This window comes from Engraulis encrasicolus, chromosome 9 (genome assembly GCF_034702125.1).
Source record: "Engraulis encrasicolus isolate BLACKSEA-1 chromosome 9, IST_EnEncr_1.0, whole genome shotgun sequence".
Taxonomy (NCBI): domain Eukaryota; kingdom Metazoa; phylum Chordata; class Actinopteri; order Clupeiformes; family Engraulidae; genus Engraulis; species Engraulis encrasicolus.
The window spans coordinates 23072712-23089066 of NC_085865.1; the positions used below are offsets into that span (position 1 = coordinate 23072712).

Genomic DNA, 16355 nt, shown 5'->3' on the forward strand with positions numbered 1-16355 from the left:
CCAAGGAGAGGCAGCAGAAAGAGAGACCTCAGTTGCTGCTGGCATGCACTGTAATTCAAACAGACCAACTCAACAACTGTTGAACGAGACCTATTTTAAAACCAACACCGGAGGACTGAAGAACAAATACTCTGACACATGTTAGGACCTGACATGCAAGATCTGGTGCACCTCCATTTCGTTACACAATCACACAGCTAGTCAGGCGTGTCACGATATGCATAATTTGGCACTACGTATAGGCTGTGTCCTTATGGTTTCTCCCAAGTCATGGAATACCTACCGCTGGTTAACACACGGGGTTGAAAACTCTGCAAGCAGACGGAAGTTAGCAAAATAAGGCAACATTCCTTGGCCCTGGAAGAGACAAAGTGAGGGACAAACAAAACGGTGATACAGGAGAGAGTCCACTTAGAATCTCCACACATTTCACAACTTCAAAATGGATAAGAGATGATACTAAATGAATTGCATGGCTCGTCTACATCATGACAGGTCATTGAGGAATACAGTATATATATTCGAGGTTGTGTAAGAACCAATCTCTTGCACTGGGAGGCTACACCCGGAATGACATTGAAATGAGGGATGTCTCCCAAAAAAGTTCTGTTTCTAATTTTGGAATCAAGGTCTTTTGGAATGTAGGGCTAATGCTGGCTGATGAAAATGGAACTGAAAGATACTGAAGTCTCGGTAGACCACCCCTTAAAGGCTCTACTTCCTCCAGGCTCATTTCACCCACATTTAGCCAGGATCTGACAGCTTTCGAAGCATGCAAGCACTAGTAGAAGATCTCTACACCTCTTGTCAGAAAGAGCAACATTGAAAGACCCCAAGAAAATGGCCTTCAAGGAAACCAGAAAGAACTAGAATGTCTGTATTGTAGACTCTGAAGGGAGCAAGGCTGCCATTTGCCATGGAGTATGTCTCAATGTGTCATATAGTGCAACCATTACTCTCAAGTGACATTAATGACTGGAGACTGACCCAAGGATGTATTTAAAAAGGATATACTGTAATTGTACAAGCCAGGCTTGGGCATCATAATAGCCACTAGGCAATTTGGTCTTCAATTTGTTCATGCTATTGCTTTTTCTTCCTCCTCTAAATGAAATGACTGAAGTCTACTTGAAATTCCTTTTACAAAATCATAAACCACACCTGCGGCCAAAAGATATTGTACAGTCTCGCAAACAAGAAACAAGGCCCTTTGAAATGCTTAGTGTCTTTAGGGAAGCTATAATCAATACAGCCATGCAAATGAGAGAACAGTGATGAAGCAATTGCGTAAAAATAAATGGACTTTGGCTTTTAGGGTAAATTATTTGACACAAAAGTAGACATCACTGAATTGCTTATTAATGCTTCACAATACTCTGCCAACGTACAACTTACCTCAAATAGCCTGGAATAAATACCAGTAAGTTAGTGCATACTTACTTTACAGGAACACAGAGGGGAAAAAAATAAAGTAGTTCACCAGAGAGCAGGTCAAACAAACGTTTCCAGCATGTGCATGCTAGTACCACTAGGTACTGGTAAGTCCATACTGTGACTGGGCTACATTTTCTGCTCAGAGCTCTTTCAACAGCAACAACAGCAGACAAGACAGGAAGGAACTGAAACGTCTAGATCAGTCAAGTCTGGCATCTCTTATGGACAATGGTCATTCAGATTTTTTGGCCTTTCAAGGTTGTTTTTGGTCATAACCCTCCCCCCAAAAATCAAACTAATCACAAAGTAATCATTCTTTGTTTACATTGGTAGTTTTTGCATGAAGGGATTGGTGTTTTTTTGTTTAGCTAATCAGAGGTGGGCAGTGTTGTTTGTTGTAAAAACAGGAGGAAGGTCAAGTCAAGGTGAGAACAGAGAGCACAGACACAACAAGACAAGAGGAGTCTTTCGGGAACTGAAGAGGTGCAGATACAAACACTCGAAAGGAAGGGACAAGAAGAAGAGAGAAAATAAAAATCAAATAAAATCAAAGAGAAAGAGAAACGGTGGCAACGAACGGCAACAGCTAGGTTCAGGTTATTAGGCTAGTTGTGCTTCAGCATGCATCCAAACAGACAACCCCTGCAGACTACACACATCAAGGCACAACGTCAGAGCAAAACGTAAAAAACAGACAACCTAAACAAACCACCGGAGGAAAACTACATCCTGGTGACCGATGTGTACAGGATTTCAAGTAGGCCTAAGCATCCTGTCACTTAGACAGGGACGAGAAATGTCACAGGAGACTTCAAGATTTCAGTCACGTTTACGGCCCTTTGATATGGATGCTTTGAAATGGGACAGCAAATGTCACTGTAAAACAAGATAAAGGTCTTCTTTGAGGCAGCAAACCTAACTCAGAGATCTATTTGATGTCTGTCATTAAATGTGGATGTATTTACGCCAGTTTTATTTGTCACATAAACATATATACAACTACAAGCTTGCTGAAGTAATTGCGCAGGTGGCATATTACGACTCACTGTATACTGATACGAAAGCAAACTTATAATATCAAAATGTATAATCAAAACTATATACCGCAAAAAAAAAATATCTACACATAAAGACACGGGACAACACACTGTGGTTAAGACAATTTGTAAAACAGATGCCTTTGCAGGGTACAGGAATGACACGACATGAGACTTCTAGATTGACGTTACGGAGCATAAAGCTCACTGCGGCTAAAGCGTTTCTTTTTTCTTGTTTTGTTTTCTTTTGTTTTGCATAGACAATGTCAATGCCAAACCAAAGCCAACTGACTTGTCAATGGGCAGATCGGTGCGATTTTTCCTTTGGACCAACTTGCTCCATTTGGAAGCAAAGTATTCAGTACAGCAGTCATGAAATGTTCCAGTGACAGTATGGTCTACAGCCCATCCACGTTTTTATATATGTATATAAAAAAATGCATTCAGAGAGTCACAACATGGAAAGGGGGAGGGAGAGTAATGGCATGAGAAAAACAAGACAAAACAAAAAAAAACAAGAGAGGGACAGAATCTTCAAATGAGATGCCAGGTCATGTTTTTTTAACTGACACGACTTTCTTCCACTGCATTTCACTGGTAGTCTACAAGCATGACCTAAATGTTCTCGACTTCCTTGTGAATAGATGTGTGCTACCTGCACCACTGATCTAAACAGCATCTGATATAAATAGAGCCACGTGTATTTTGAGATGTATTTGGGCAATGGCAAAGAGTGTTTGATGAAATCAGTTTGCCTCAATCAGGGGCGGATCAAGCCATTTTGGGGCCCTAGGTGAGATATAAACATGGGGCCCTCAAAAGTCATCATATAGACATAAAATTCTGTGCTAGGTTCTGTTCAAGGGTTTTGTCAAATAAAGATCTTTGATTACTTTACATAAGTGACACATTAAGATCAAGCCTGCTTTTTTGCATGTCTTCCGCGGCTGATTTGACAGTTGGGGCCCCTGTGGAGGACAGATTTGGTCAGGGCCCTAGGCAATTGCCTAGGTTTGCCTAATGGAAAGTCCGCCTCTGGCCTCAATTGAACTAGGGAAGTGCATAATGATGCTCTAGCCTTCTCTTCACTCCACGACGGCAGCAGAATTCAGCAGTTAGGTGATTGTATACCTAAATGCTTACATAGAGATCAATAGCTGCCCTACAGCCATAGCTTTTGTGGGTAAAAGAAAGCGTATGCACAGAGCTAAGGGAACACTATCTGGCGCAGGCCAGGAGATACCTGATACTTTCGAAATCCAATGAATCAAGCTGCATGGCAGCCTTTTTGAATGAACAAAGTATTTCGAGCCAGATGTATTAGGATACAATGAGTCTGGGGAAATATTTGGGGAGATGGTCCTCAAAAGAAATCAAAGAAAGGTAGGGGAAATGACAAATAAGAAGAAATAAAGCAGAAGACAAAAACAACAAAGAAATTGTGGTGGGGGAATACGAAAAGAACGCAGAACAACAGAAAAGGAGGGAAGGGTGGAGGTAGGTGGAAGAAGGAGGAAGGCAAGGAAAGAGGGCTAACAGGGGGAGCAGTGAAGAAGAAGAAGAAGAAGAAGAAGAAGAAGAAGAAGAAGACGAAGAAGAAGAAGAAGAAGAAGAGAGGGAGAATGGAAGGGCAGAAGGCAGAGAGGTGTTGTGGAAAAAAAAACTCACTGACTTCTGGCACATAGCAAATGTAGTCAGAGCATGCACCACACAGAAGAGGAAAAAGGAGAGGAGCCTTCACCATGACAAGAGCAGAGCAGAGCAGAGAGCTGAGCTGGGGGCGAGCTGAGCTGAGCAGGCTGGCTTGGCATGCACACAGCTGAGACTCAGCACCCTTCAACTCTGCTGCCCATCAGCCCCAGTGACAGGGACAGGGGACAGGGACACACAGCAGCCAGGGCCTTCAATATTTATCACTTGGGAGTCGTTTGGCAAGGAGGACAGCACAGCGCAAGATCAGGAAGGAGGAAGAGGAGGAGGAGGAGGAGGATGACGAAGAAAAGGATGAGGAGGAGGAAGAGGAGGAGATGAAGATGAAAGGCTCCTGCCATAACCATTGATGAGCATTCCATGCAAAAAATACCACCATCATCATCATCATCACGATCATCATCATCATCATCAATCATCAGCCATATCCATGAGCTACACAGAACCTGGTGACCCAGAGGGTTACAGACCAAAGGAACCACGGGTGAACAGCGGACATGGAGGCACGGCATTGACGCCCACTGCAATCAGAACTGACTGGCTGCTACTGCATTCAGGATTTAAGGCACCCCAAAATGGATGTTTCTCCACACACATGCAGAGTATTCTTCGTGGCGTTGTCGGCACTACTTTGGCAAGTTTAAGTGTATTAAAATTGTGCTGGTTGGTACAGTTATGCGGTGTGTCTACTGTTTCCATGGCAGAGTATCAAATATTGGACGAGACTACATCAAAAGATGCAGCGAGATTTGGGACACGCCAGATGCATAAATTTGGGAAACACTGAGGCAATATGTTTTTTTAAATCCAGCGTAAAATTGCTGTTATAACCCAGAATTATCACACACGGGGAAATAAACAGCATTAGCTATGAATTAAATTCACTACTCCTGCTCCATTCAGCTTGATGAACGCCACAGCAGTCATTAATCTAAGTGCTTTAGTGCGAGAGCTCATTTTGTTGAATACAATGCCCTCATGGGCCATTGCACCTTGCACCAGAAATGCTGCAACCACGTTTAGTTAGTTGGTATTCTCTATAATGCATTGGCCTTCGGCTAAGCACAGCAAGGCACAGGGTTTTTTTTAACAAACAGATGTCTACACTTCACAAGCCAAGCTACAGGCATATATTTGCATGCGATTAGCAGCGCCACACGCCCGCCTAAGTGGCACTGCCAGCCTGTGTGGGTAGGTTGGTTGGTTGCGTCTGGGCCGCTGACAGCTTTGGCCGGGCCTGGGACAAAGTAACCTGAAAGCCGTCACTATGTACAATGTACTGAGGATCCAATTCTGGGCCCACTTTTCCCCTGGGCCTTGGGTAACTGACCACCCCCATCGGCTTCCCTGATTGAAGTTGAGGTTGTGGGCGCCCACCTGCCAGCCACCAGCCGCCAGGTAGTTCATCCTGCAGCGCCAACCAGCCCTGCTGTTCACCCTTGGGTCGTCTCTTTCCCATCCTGCCTGCACGTTCTGCTATTGGACAATAGGGCACTCACCAGTACATAGTAGTAAGCATACAATGCTGCCAGGTGGTGAATTACAAAAAACTTGTCCCCTATCGCCCTCCAATAGTAAAATATGAGCAGCAGATCTGCGGGAAAGGAACACAAGGAGACAATGAGACTATGTTACCCCCACCACGCTCCTATCGGCAAAAGGGATAGAGTAGGCAGTCAGTGCACTTCAACAGTTCCTTTAAGGATTGCGTCTGAGAATAGGTTACGTCAGACGCCACACGAGCCTAGTTAATCGCAGGTGTCTTCTGCTTCACAACTTTCAGACATTTCTTGATTATAGGAATGAATCTCTTCACCGTCCCTTACCTGTTTAAAACTTCAGATATTGGAAACTGAAAGCTACTGCCATGCACTGCCATTATCATTCTCAAAGAGGTATCAAAGCCATTTTTCAAAGAAATGTGTGTCAGTGTAGCCGCTTGTATTGAGATCCAATGATGAAACTCACCAGATATGAGGTAGCCAGTGGTGATACCCACATTTATCTTGACCAGTGTAGGGTCACCCCTGTTGTCAGAACAAGAGAGGAGAAAATAGAGGAGGCAAAAAAAAACAAAGACAGAAAACAAACAGGAGTGGCGGTCAGAGCATCCTAAGAGGGCCCTCATCTTGCCAGCACAAAACAGCTTGATTGACAGCAGTCTCTGACAGATTGTCAGTCACTGTTTCTCGTTCTGGTTTCTCTCTCTCTTGTTCGTTCTCTCTCTCTCTCTCTCTCTCTCTCTCTCTCTCTCTCTCTCTCTCTCTCTCTCTCTCTCTCTCTCTCTCTCTCTCTCTCTCTCTCTCTCTCTCTCTCTCTCTCAAATTCAGCCTGGCAAGGCCTAGAAAATTATGTCCATGTGCAAAATAACATTTCAAAATTCATTACAAACCATTGTGAGGAAATGAAATGGGGAAGTGAGCAGAGGAGGAACCAGTAGCATAGAAAGTTGTTTTTTTCTCTCTCTCTCTCTCTCTCTGTCTCTCTCTCTCTCTCTCTCTCTCTCTCTCTCTCTCTCTCTCTCTCTCTCTCTCTCTCTCTCTCTCTCTCTCTCTCTCGCTCGCGCTCTCTCTCTCTCTCTCTCTCTCCACACTGGAAGTCTCACCACACTGGATCTTGATTGACAGCGTCATCAAAGAACAGGATGTAGAGGCAGAAGAGCCCAACCACCAGGGCATGAAATGTGGAAACCGTCCTGCAGAGAGGGGGGCGGGGGCGGGGGTGGAGAGACACAGGCAGAGACAGCATCAGCACCGATTACTGTCAGCAGAGAAATGCTTGGACACAGCCGACGAGGTGAAGAGAGGCGAGGAGAGGCGAGGAGAGGCGAGGCGAGGCGAGGTGAGGCGAGGCGAGGCGAGGAGAGGAGAGGAGAGGAGAGGAGAGGAGAGGAGAGGAGAGGAGACATGAAAGGAGAGAACAGCAGAGGATAAGAGAGGGCATGAGAGGATAGAAGAGGACAGGAGAGGAAAGGAGACCTCAGACATAACAGCGTAGTTTTGTAGATGAAGGCAACCATGGCAATCCAAAGGTGACATTTTGCATCCAAGCAGCTGTCATTGTTTAATGATTTGAATTCAAATACATTTATTTATTTACTGTCGACAACAAATGGAATAGTTCTTAAGTGCTTTGAAGCCCAGAGCCCAAACCAACCACAGTAAGCACTTAAAGCGGTTCAATTTCAGTCACTCAAGTATGTGTATCCTTATTTTAAAGCTATTAAGTTTAAAGTACGAACTTGGACACAAGGTACCCCTGAAAAACAATCTCTGTGTTTGGGTTGCACTTAAGGATTCGGCTAGACTCAGTGACGGCAGTAGGATTTCCCCTTTAGTAGCAGTGCAGCAGGAGAGTAGTGTAGCAGTGCTCCTGTATGAGCCTTCCCCCATCTATGGATGACTCATGCTCACCAAAAGGCTCTATTTTTTATATTCTGTTATAAGTTTGTTGTTACCAGAATGGCAATGACCATATAATTATTATTTAGCAATGTATTACTTCAGACATTGTGTAGAATCATTTGTAATAGTACATACTATGACTGTTTTTTTCTATGAATACGACAGTGTTCCACTGGAGGAAAGGTGCACATTATACGAGGCAACACTTGAAATACTAACTTGGACGTGAGGTGCCCCTGAAAAACAGTATGTGCTTGGGTTGCACGTAGCCTCTTACTGCAGATGGGGTTGCCGGCGGGCCTATGCACTATTTTGTGAAAATACTTAACTACATCATAACAACATTGCTATGACAGTACTGGAAGGTTTAGTAACAGATAAAGACATGTCCATTACAATGTTGATGACAATAAGGTTATAACATAGGCTCTGCGCTAAGGGGTTAAGGATTCAGCTCGACTCAGTGACGGCAGTAGGATTTCCCCTTTAGTAGCAGTGGAGGGGGTGAGTAGTGTAGTGGTGTTCCTGTACGTGCCTCCCCCATCTTTTGGATGACTCATGCTCACCAAAGAACAGCCCAGCCAGGCTCTTTTTCACTCCTGTTATAAGATTATTGGGTAACACTATTTGTGGTGTGGTCTACATCAGTGTTTCTCAACAGGGGTGCCGGGGCACCCTGGGGTGCCGCGGACCCCCCTCAGGGGTGCCGCGAAATCGTTGCTGATAAATAAATTATGTAATATAATACATATTCATCTAGATTGATAATTTAATGCCAGTCAGTGGAATCTTTCATCTACCATTTATGCACAATAAAGTAAATATAGGTCGCCCCAGTCAGCTGCAACTTCAAACGTAGGTCGTGTGGCATCTCCAAATGTGCTACTTTTCTAAGCTTGTGTGGTATCGGATGCGATGCTATGTTACGGCTTGTTGATTTGGGGTGCCTTGAAATTTGTCATGACCTGAAAGGGTGCCTCGCCTAAACAAAGGTTGAGAAACACTGGTCTACATACTGTAAGGGTGACATGTAAACGGCATAAGAATAGCATGACACATGTCATGTCAGGAGACATTAAGGATGACTGTTGTGATGATGTGCTTTTGGAATGTCATGACACCCAGACAATGTCAACTTCACATTTCAAAGCATGAATGACACATGACATGACAACAGTCATATGTATACCTCTCCATAGTGTATCCATAACATCAGTTTATGATTATTAGAATACTTATTGTTACCAGAATGGCAATGAGCATGTCACAATGTATTACTGAAGGCTTTGTGTAGTGTCATAGTTGTATGAAACTATGATTTGATGAGTTGAGATGATGATTTTGAGTTTTTTAATTAACACTACAGTATTTCACTTGAGGACAGAATGGTGTGCAGTGTGCAGCACTATGAAGCTACACTTGAAATACTAACTTGGGGGTTGGACTGGGACTGGCATAGGCCAGGTCCTCACACATCCCCGTTTCTCTACAATATTATGGTTAGCTCAGTCAACGGTCTACATTAAAAACCTTTAAGAGTGTACCGTCACACCGGTGTGACGGGAATGTTCGGGCAGTGAAAGTTCTATAGAATTCTGGGCATCATTCAATTCAATATGGAATTGTAGAATCTTGCATTGTTGTAGAACGCATTCTTTTTATAGAATGCTCAAAAACCCACCCTCTTAAAGGTTAAAAATGGACCAATGTGCTGCCCCATCTAAATGCTTGATCGATCTCAACAACAAAACCAACAACAAAACAACAGCATCGGCCCCTGAGGACCGCCGGCCCACAGGGGAAAATGCCCTGTATGCCAGATGACCAGTCCAGCCCTGATGAGTTGGAAGTGAGGTGCTCCTGTAAATCGATTTGTGCTGGGGTTGCACTTAAAGGGACACTGTGCAGGAAATGGTCAAAAAGGGTACTGCAACTATGCTGCTCATTGAAACTGGGCTGCCTATTGCCAAATTTGATCTTTCCATGAAAGTTTACTAAGTGATAAACAAATATTTTCTAGAGATGTCCGATAATATCGGCCCACAGATATTATCGGCCCGATAATAGCATAAAATGTAATATCGGTCAATATCGGTATCGGATTTTTGGCCTATCAAAACCGATATGATAATGCTTGAATTACTGTACACTTTTCTCCTTAATTATTTTTCTATTTTGCACAGACGATGTTAATATTTGGAAAGCTTTGTTGCATTCGAGAATGCTTCTAGTGGGGCATTGCAATAAAATTAAGCATATTTTGTTCCACAACAGCAGATTTGTAATGTTACCTAAAATTTGTGATATCGGCATCGGTATCGGCCGATATCGGAATCGAAAATTTAGAGTTGGACAATATCGGCATATCGGATATCGGCAAAAAAGCCAATATCGGACATCTCTAATATTTTCTAGTATGGTCCAAGCACAGTCATTTTTGCAGCTAAAAATGTATGAAAAGTGCAATTTTTCCAGTCATAATGAATACTTAGAATTTGATGGTGGTGGTAAGTATTCATGAAAAAGGTAACATTAGTGAATGGGCAGCATGAATTCTGGAAATAAACAACTAAAAATCTCACACAGTGTCCTTTTAAGGATTCGACTCAGTGACGACAGTAGGATTTCCCCTATAGTAGTAGAGCAGGTGATTATAATAGTGGTGTGTTCCTGTACTGCATATGCCACTGGATGAGTCATCCCCACCCCAGGCACCACAGACACACTCTTTTCTGTCTCCTGTGTATGGGACATCTGGTACGCTGTTGCTGTGAACAACACTCCCTCAAATTTCTCCAGCACTATGAGAGAGAGAAGAACATCGCCTCATAATGAACACCCTGTCTGTCCCCTGTGAAACGTTGCAGTAGTCATTGAAAATGTGTTACTAGTGCTACACTACTACGACTTTACACAGTCTTCAGTAATTCATTATGACTTGGCCACTGACATGCTGGTATCAGCAAATAACATATGGGCTTTGTCTTAAGACATCAGTTAATATCAAAATATAATTATTGCTCATGGAAGAAAAACAGGTGATTTAGTAGGTGTGTTGGAGGTGGAGGTCCCGGTCATGCCCAGTGCTGTGTGTGTCACTCCTGACAGATTATAAATCCACTACGAGGGAATGAGAGAGACTGTTTTTTTTTTTTAAAGTCCACTCAGAGCCCAGGCTGAGCTGAAAGCCTCTTCAAATAGCGTCTGTCTGTGTAATCCACTTTCCTTGATTCAATTATAAAAAACCCACCAGAAATGCGGTTCACAGAGTCTGAGGCCGAGGATGAAGAGGAACCTCCTCGTAATGGTAATAAATGCTGTCGTCAATTTCTGCACTGTGAGGACTCATAACGAGTGGCGGAGGTCCTTGGCGCAGCTTGCCATGCTAATGCTGATTGATTGAAGTAGTCAGTTAAAAAAATAGAGAGAGAAGGCCAGTCCTCTCCGTACTCTCCCTACATCACATTCACTAACTTGTATCCTCTCGTGTGCTGTAGAGCCCACAACGCGTACGTCTTCCTCGTCCTCTCGTGAGGCGAAGTGGCCGCTGACAGAACGTTTTAGGTATTACCGAGATTCTTTTTTAACCGACCTCCTTTTCATAACGCGCAAGTTGTTTTTGAGGCCAGTGTGTCTCTTCTGGTTCTCGCAAAGGGCAGCGCTGCCCCTGTGGCAATGGGACACGGCTTATCTCCTGCCTTCCTCTCCTATCCTGAGCCAGCCAACACTCCTTTTTTTCTTTCCATTTCTTTTCTTTTTTCCCTCCATATTGTTTTTTTTTCAGATATGATGTTTACTTTGCGTGTGACCACAGCAGCCTTGCAGAAAACGCAATGTCTGCTTTGGTACATAAAGACCAACTGCTTACTGATATGCTGTCAAATGGCCAACGTGTACGCTGAGTGTTCTGATCTGTTTTTATCACTTAGATTAACCAAATTATGTGCCGATTGATAATATTAACTACGCAGATTTAAGGACTTCTTCAGTAAATGAGACCACTGCCATAATTACATGAATACATAGCTTTCTTCGTGCTAAAGAAGCAAAAGCATCAAGCCTTAATTTTATATTGAAAAACATCTTTCCATACAGTATATCACACTGGATGCAATGGATAGCTATTTTACACAATGTATGGATCTCATAAACTCTTCTGTTCCTGAGTCATTTATTTTCCCTGCGTAGTTGTCAGTGCTTCCTCTCCGGTCTCCTCGTTTAGCATGGAAACATTAGTAAAATGCTTGTTACACCGGCAATCACAGCGAGGTCGATCCCTTTCCAATTCCTTTCATTTTTCGAGTGATAATGAATCTCCTGTCAAAGCCTTAACACGTACCACAAGACAATTTTTCCCTTGAGCGCACACACACACTCCTCTCCAGTTTCAAATTAAAAATGACCAGTGTCACCGATGGCCCCTTGCCTTCAGCTTTGTTTAGTCAAATAACTTCTGAATTATGGCAAGAGTAAAAAAGAGAGACAGAGATTAATGCTGAACTTCAGCTTATGAGACAGCCTCATTGTCTTACAAATGAGAACAGGATTATTTCAATACCATAGTCGCCAAAATCACACAATGTTTACCTTCAGGATGTGACACTTTCTATGTTTGAGTACAAATAGACGCTTTCTCCACACTTTCTATTTGAATCCATTTAATATAATGTAATGAACTCAATTGGGATTTAATAGCATATCTAGTGAAGTGAAAGCCCATTGGGAAACTCCAACTCCCATTGTCATTGTGACACAGCACTCCACAGCACACAAGTGAACACTGCACACTGCACACAACGAAATTGCATGTATGCCTCACCCATGCAAGGGGGCAGCCCTCAGTGGCGCCCCGTGGGGAGCAGTGCGGTGGGACGGTACCATGCTCAGGGTACCTCAGTCATGGAGGAGGATAGGGAGAGCACTGGTTGATTACTCCCCCCACCAACCTGCCGGGTCGGGAGTCGAACCGGCAACCTCTGGGATGCAAGTCTGACGCCCTAACCGCTCACCCATGACTGTCTAGTATGATCTAGTAGTGTACATAGAGTTTAACTCCATCTTCTGCCCATAGCAGATGGAAACATTCTTCATTCCATTTTCTTCACTATTTCTATCTGAGTCTGTTTAGTGTACATAAATGACCGACCCACTACCACCTACTGAACTCTCAAATGAACTGAATTAAACTGTATATAACATTGAGACACCTGCAGTACCACTCTATCTTCTGCTTGTGGTATTATGTGTACCAACATGTTTTCTATTTTCTAAGCCATTTCTCATTTAAGCTTTTCAGTGATGAAGCTTGACCATTGACATGACACATTTTGAGTAGTAATTGGATCAATGTGCAGACCTTTATTTTTTCGTTTAACACCAAGTAGAGTAGGCCTACCTGGAGTACCACTCAACTTGTGACCGTTTATGTACAAGTAAATGTGCTTTACATTTCCAAAGCCATTCATTTCGTTTGACATACTCACTGACTCTTTTCAGAACTTGATTGAACTGAACTGAAGTGAAATTCAAATGTTGAGTAGTTCCGTAGGCTACGTACCTGGAGTTCCACTCGATCCTCTGCTTGTGGCTGAGCCTCAGGAAGCCGGAGCTCACTCTGGAGGAGACCCAGGGGCTGGCGCTGTGGAACAACCACTGGAAGGTGAAGAAACTGACCACCGCGATGACAAGGATGATCTGGCTAAAGGCGTCCATGGCCACCACAGGCGCATTGAACTGCAGAGACAAAAAGGTACACCAGACAGCATCGCATTAGATGGAGTCACACTCCAGAGAGAATCACGAATAAGAGAACTGTGTTAGAAGGACTGAGACTGCAGAGCGCATCGTCCATGGGCAGCGAACTGTGGAGACCAACATACACAAAATGAGCAAGACTAGCAAAGAGAATCATAACGAAAGCATCACACTAGATGGAGCCAGATTGTGGAGAGAATTGTACTGAAACAGAGAGTATCGTGTTATAACGAGTAGATTAGCAGAAAAAATGGAAAATTAGAGCACTAAGTCAGATGGAGCGAGACAGCGGAGAGAATCGTTCAGAAGCAAGCACCAACTTCGAGGAAGCAAATCTGTGGAGAAACACATATAAGAGAGAGCATCGAGTTACATTGAGCGAGACTACACAGGGAATCAAAAATAAAGCATCTCATACGAATCTAAAACAGTTATGTGGAGCGAGGCTGCAGAGAAGATCGTTAATAGGAGACCATTACATGAGCTGAAGTAGCAGAGGAGAGCAGATGGCATTACGGAAGTATGGATTTTAGATCCTCGGCTCTTGAGATGTGAGTGTGACTGAGCTGGAGCTGTGTGGTTCATAAAATGGCCGGCAAACACACCAAGGGAGGTGGAATTTGTGGTAGGGTGAATGTTTTACCTCAGACCAAACACTCACACACACAATTCCTTTTGAGATGGTGGTGGAGAGGGGGAAAAATGAAGGATTTTTTTTTTGCTGCAGAATCTGAACTTGTTCCTGACTTACAGATAAGGCCTTCCAACGCCTGGCACGGAGAAATGCCCACCCTGTTCTGACTGAGGCACATAAGAACAACAAGCTGCTGGGCCTGACATGCTATATGGCCATGCGCCTTTATTTAGACCCTCAGGCGCAGTGCCAAACATAGGAACATAGGTTATATAGCGAATGCCCCCCAGAGACGTCACATATGGTATACGACCGTTACGACAGGAGGACCGGAAGAGCTATTCAATATGCAGGTCAGGAGTTACTCTGCGATGCAGAGTGTTTACAAGCAGGGAAGCCGAGAGGAGGGCCGAAGGGAAAGGAGGGGTGGGTGCAGAATTGGGTTCTCACAACACTGTATATATTGGAGGTGGGGGGCTTTCAGATGACTTTGTCTTGGGCCCGGTCAAAGCTGTCAGCGGCCCTGGTTACAAGTGTTCAGGTGTGCCAACAATTTGTCAGCACAAACAAGTGGATTGTACCATACACACGAGAGCATAGGCAGCATAGACCAGGGAGATTCTCATACGTTAGTCCCAGGGGAGGGCTTGGCCTACAAGCTGCAAGCAGACAGAAGTGAGATAAATAGAAATGTTTCTAATGCAGATACTGTCTGTAGCCTCTTTGCACACATGGGCCCAAAGGAGAGCCAATTCACTCATCGCTGAAAAGACTCAACTACAGCTTAACAACATTGCTGACATTACCAGCCAATGTCCTAAAGCAGGGGTGGGGAACCGTTTTCATTCGAGGGGCCACTTCAAATTGTATAAAGTCCTCCAAGGGCCATACTACTGTCTGAACACAAACCAGGATTTCTCCCTGTACTTCAGGCCAATATTGAAGCTGGACACCTTTACAACAGACTCCAACTTCACTAGGTCCCCTGAAAATACAACTTAATTGTATTGCAATTTCTAATGTAATTTCTAACATTTATTTACAAAACATGTAATATTTCACATGACACTGCATAACATTAACATTGTATCTGGGGCCGGACAAGACAGCCTCAAGGGCTATAACGGCCCTATAGACATAGGTTCCCCACCCCTGTCCTAAAGTAACAGATTAATACTTGGTCATTACAATTTTGGTAACAGTAAAGTTATAACAAACATTGCGCAAAGGGGTTAAATTAGTTCTGCTCCATGCTTTTGTGAACCTCCTTTTGGTTTGACCACTTAGAACACATGGTAAATATGCTTTGTAACTATAAGGTTGGATTTCGAAGACCATGAAGACGATCTTGGAATCTCTGTAGCGACTCAATAAAACACTAAGTAACGATGAGAGAGTATATGCAAGTCCTTTCTGCTTGTAACTCGTCTCTCTGTTAACCAGGTACTGACCTGTATGCAATGCAACCTTGTTTGGATGGGTGCCACTCTGCCACAACGTTCGTTCTGTGTAAAGTCTAAACATCAGCACCACGCGGGCAGTCAGTCGGTCAGGCCATGCCTGGGGGCCCTCACTAGGACGCTGGTGATTGGCTGAGTCTTGCCAGCTGAGATGGTGAAACCACTCCTACTACTCCTCATTGAACCATGAACCAGTGCAGAGTAAAAAAGGGTAGAGTACTACCTTAGGGTGTGCAGGCAGTGATCTAGAAAAGATAAGCCCTCGGCCAAAACACATCAGTTCCAGATCCAGAGCCAGCCAGCCAGCCAGCCTGTAACGTCCTATCCAACGAGAGGGCTCTTTACACTGGGCATAACAAGCCAGCAGGACTGTAAGCAAAAGGACTACAGCCAGACACTAGCTGGCTGGTATACACAGGGGCTGTGCAGTGCAGTCAGAGTCTTGTTCGCCCACTGAAGGCCATGAAGAACAATATGCTGAGCTGCCTGTATGACTAGGTGTATGTCAGAATTTATATATTCAGACTCCTCTGCAGCATGCTGGAAGAAGCAAGCAGTTCTGTGAAAAGAGGCTGCTGCTGCTGCTATCTCTCTCTCTCTCTCTCTCTCTCTGGGTGGATGACCAAGTGTAGGTGGTGATGGGCGCATCTGTAAGCACAGTGTGTGTGTGTGCATGTGTGCGTGTGTGCATGTGTGCGTGTGTGCGTGTGTGCGTGCGTGTGTGCGTGTGTCCAAATCTGTGGGTGGATGGCCGAGTGTAGGTGGTGGTGGGTGCACAGTGTGTGTGTGTGTGTGTGTGTGTGTGTGTGTGTGTGTGTGTGTGTGTGTGTGTGTGTGTGTGTGTGTGTGTGTGTGTGTGTGTGTGTGTGTGTGTGTGTGTGTGTGTGTGTGTGTGTGTGTGTGTGTGTGTGTGTGTGTGTGT

At 44.1% G+C, this 16355-nt stretch overlaps 1 protein-coding gene across 1 annotated transcript in view; it reads right to left on the reverse strand.

Annotated features, from left to right (window-relative positions):
- tlcd4a (TLC domain containing 4a) overlaps positions 1-16355 on the reverse strand; it is a 28537-nt gene that overhangs the window by 3986 nt on the left and 8196 nt on the right. Inside the window, exons 2-6 of the mRNA XM_063206779.1 lie at positions 13143-13318; positions 6787-6876; positions 6150-6208; positions 5681-5775; positions 284-357 (exon numbers count right to left, since the gene is read on the reverse strand). Of these exons, the coding sequence (XP_063062849.1) occupies positions 284-357; positions 5681-5775; positions 6150-6208; positions 6787-6876; positions 13143-13297 (473 nt within the window). The 5' untranslated portion in view covers positions 13298-13318. The remainder of the gene's footprint in view (positions 1-283; positions 358-5680; positions 5776-6149; positions 6209-6786; positions 6877-13142; positions 13319-16355) is intronic.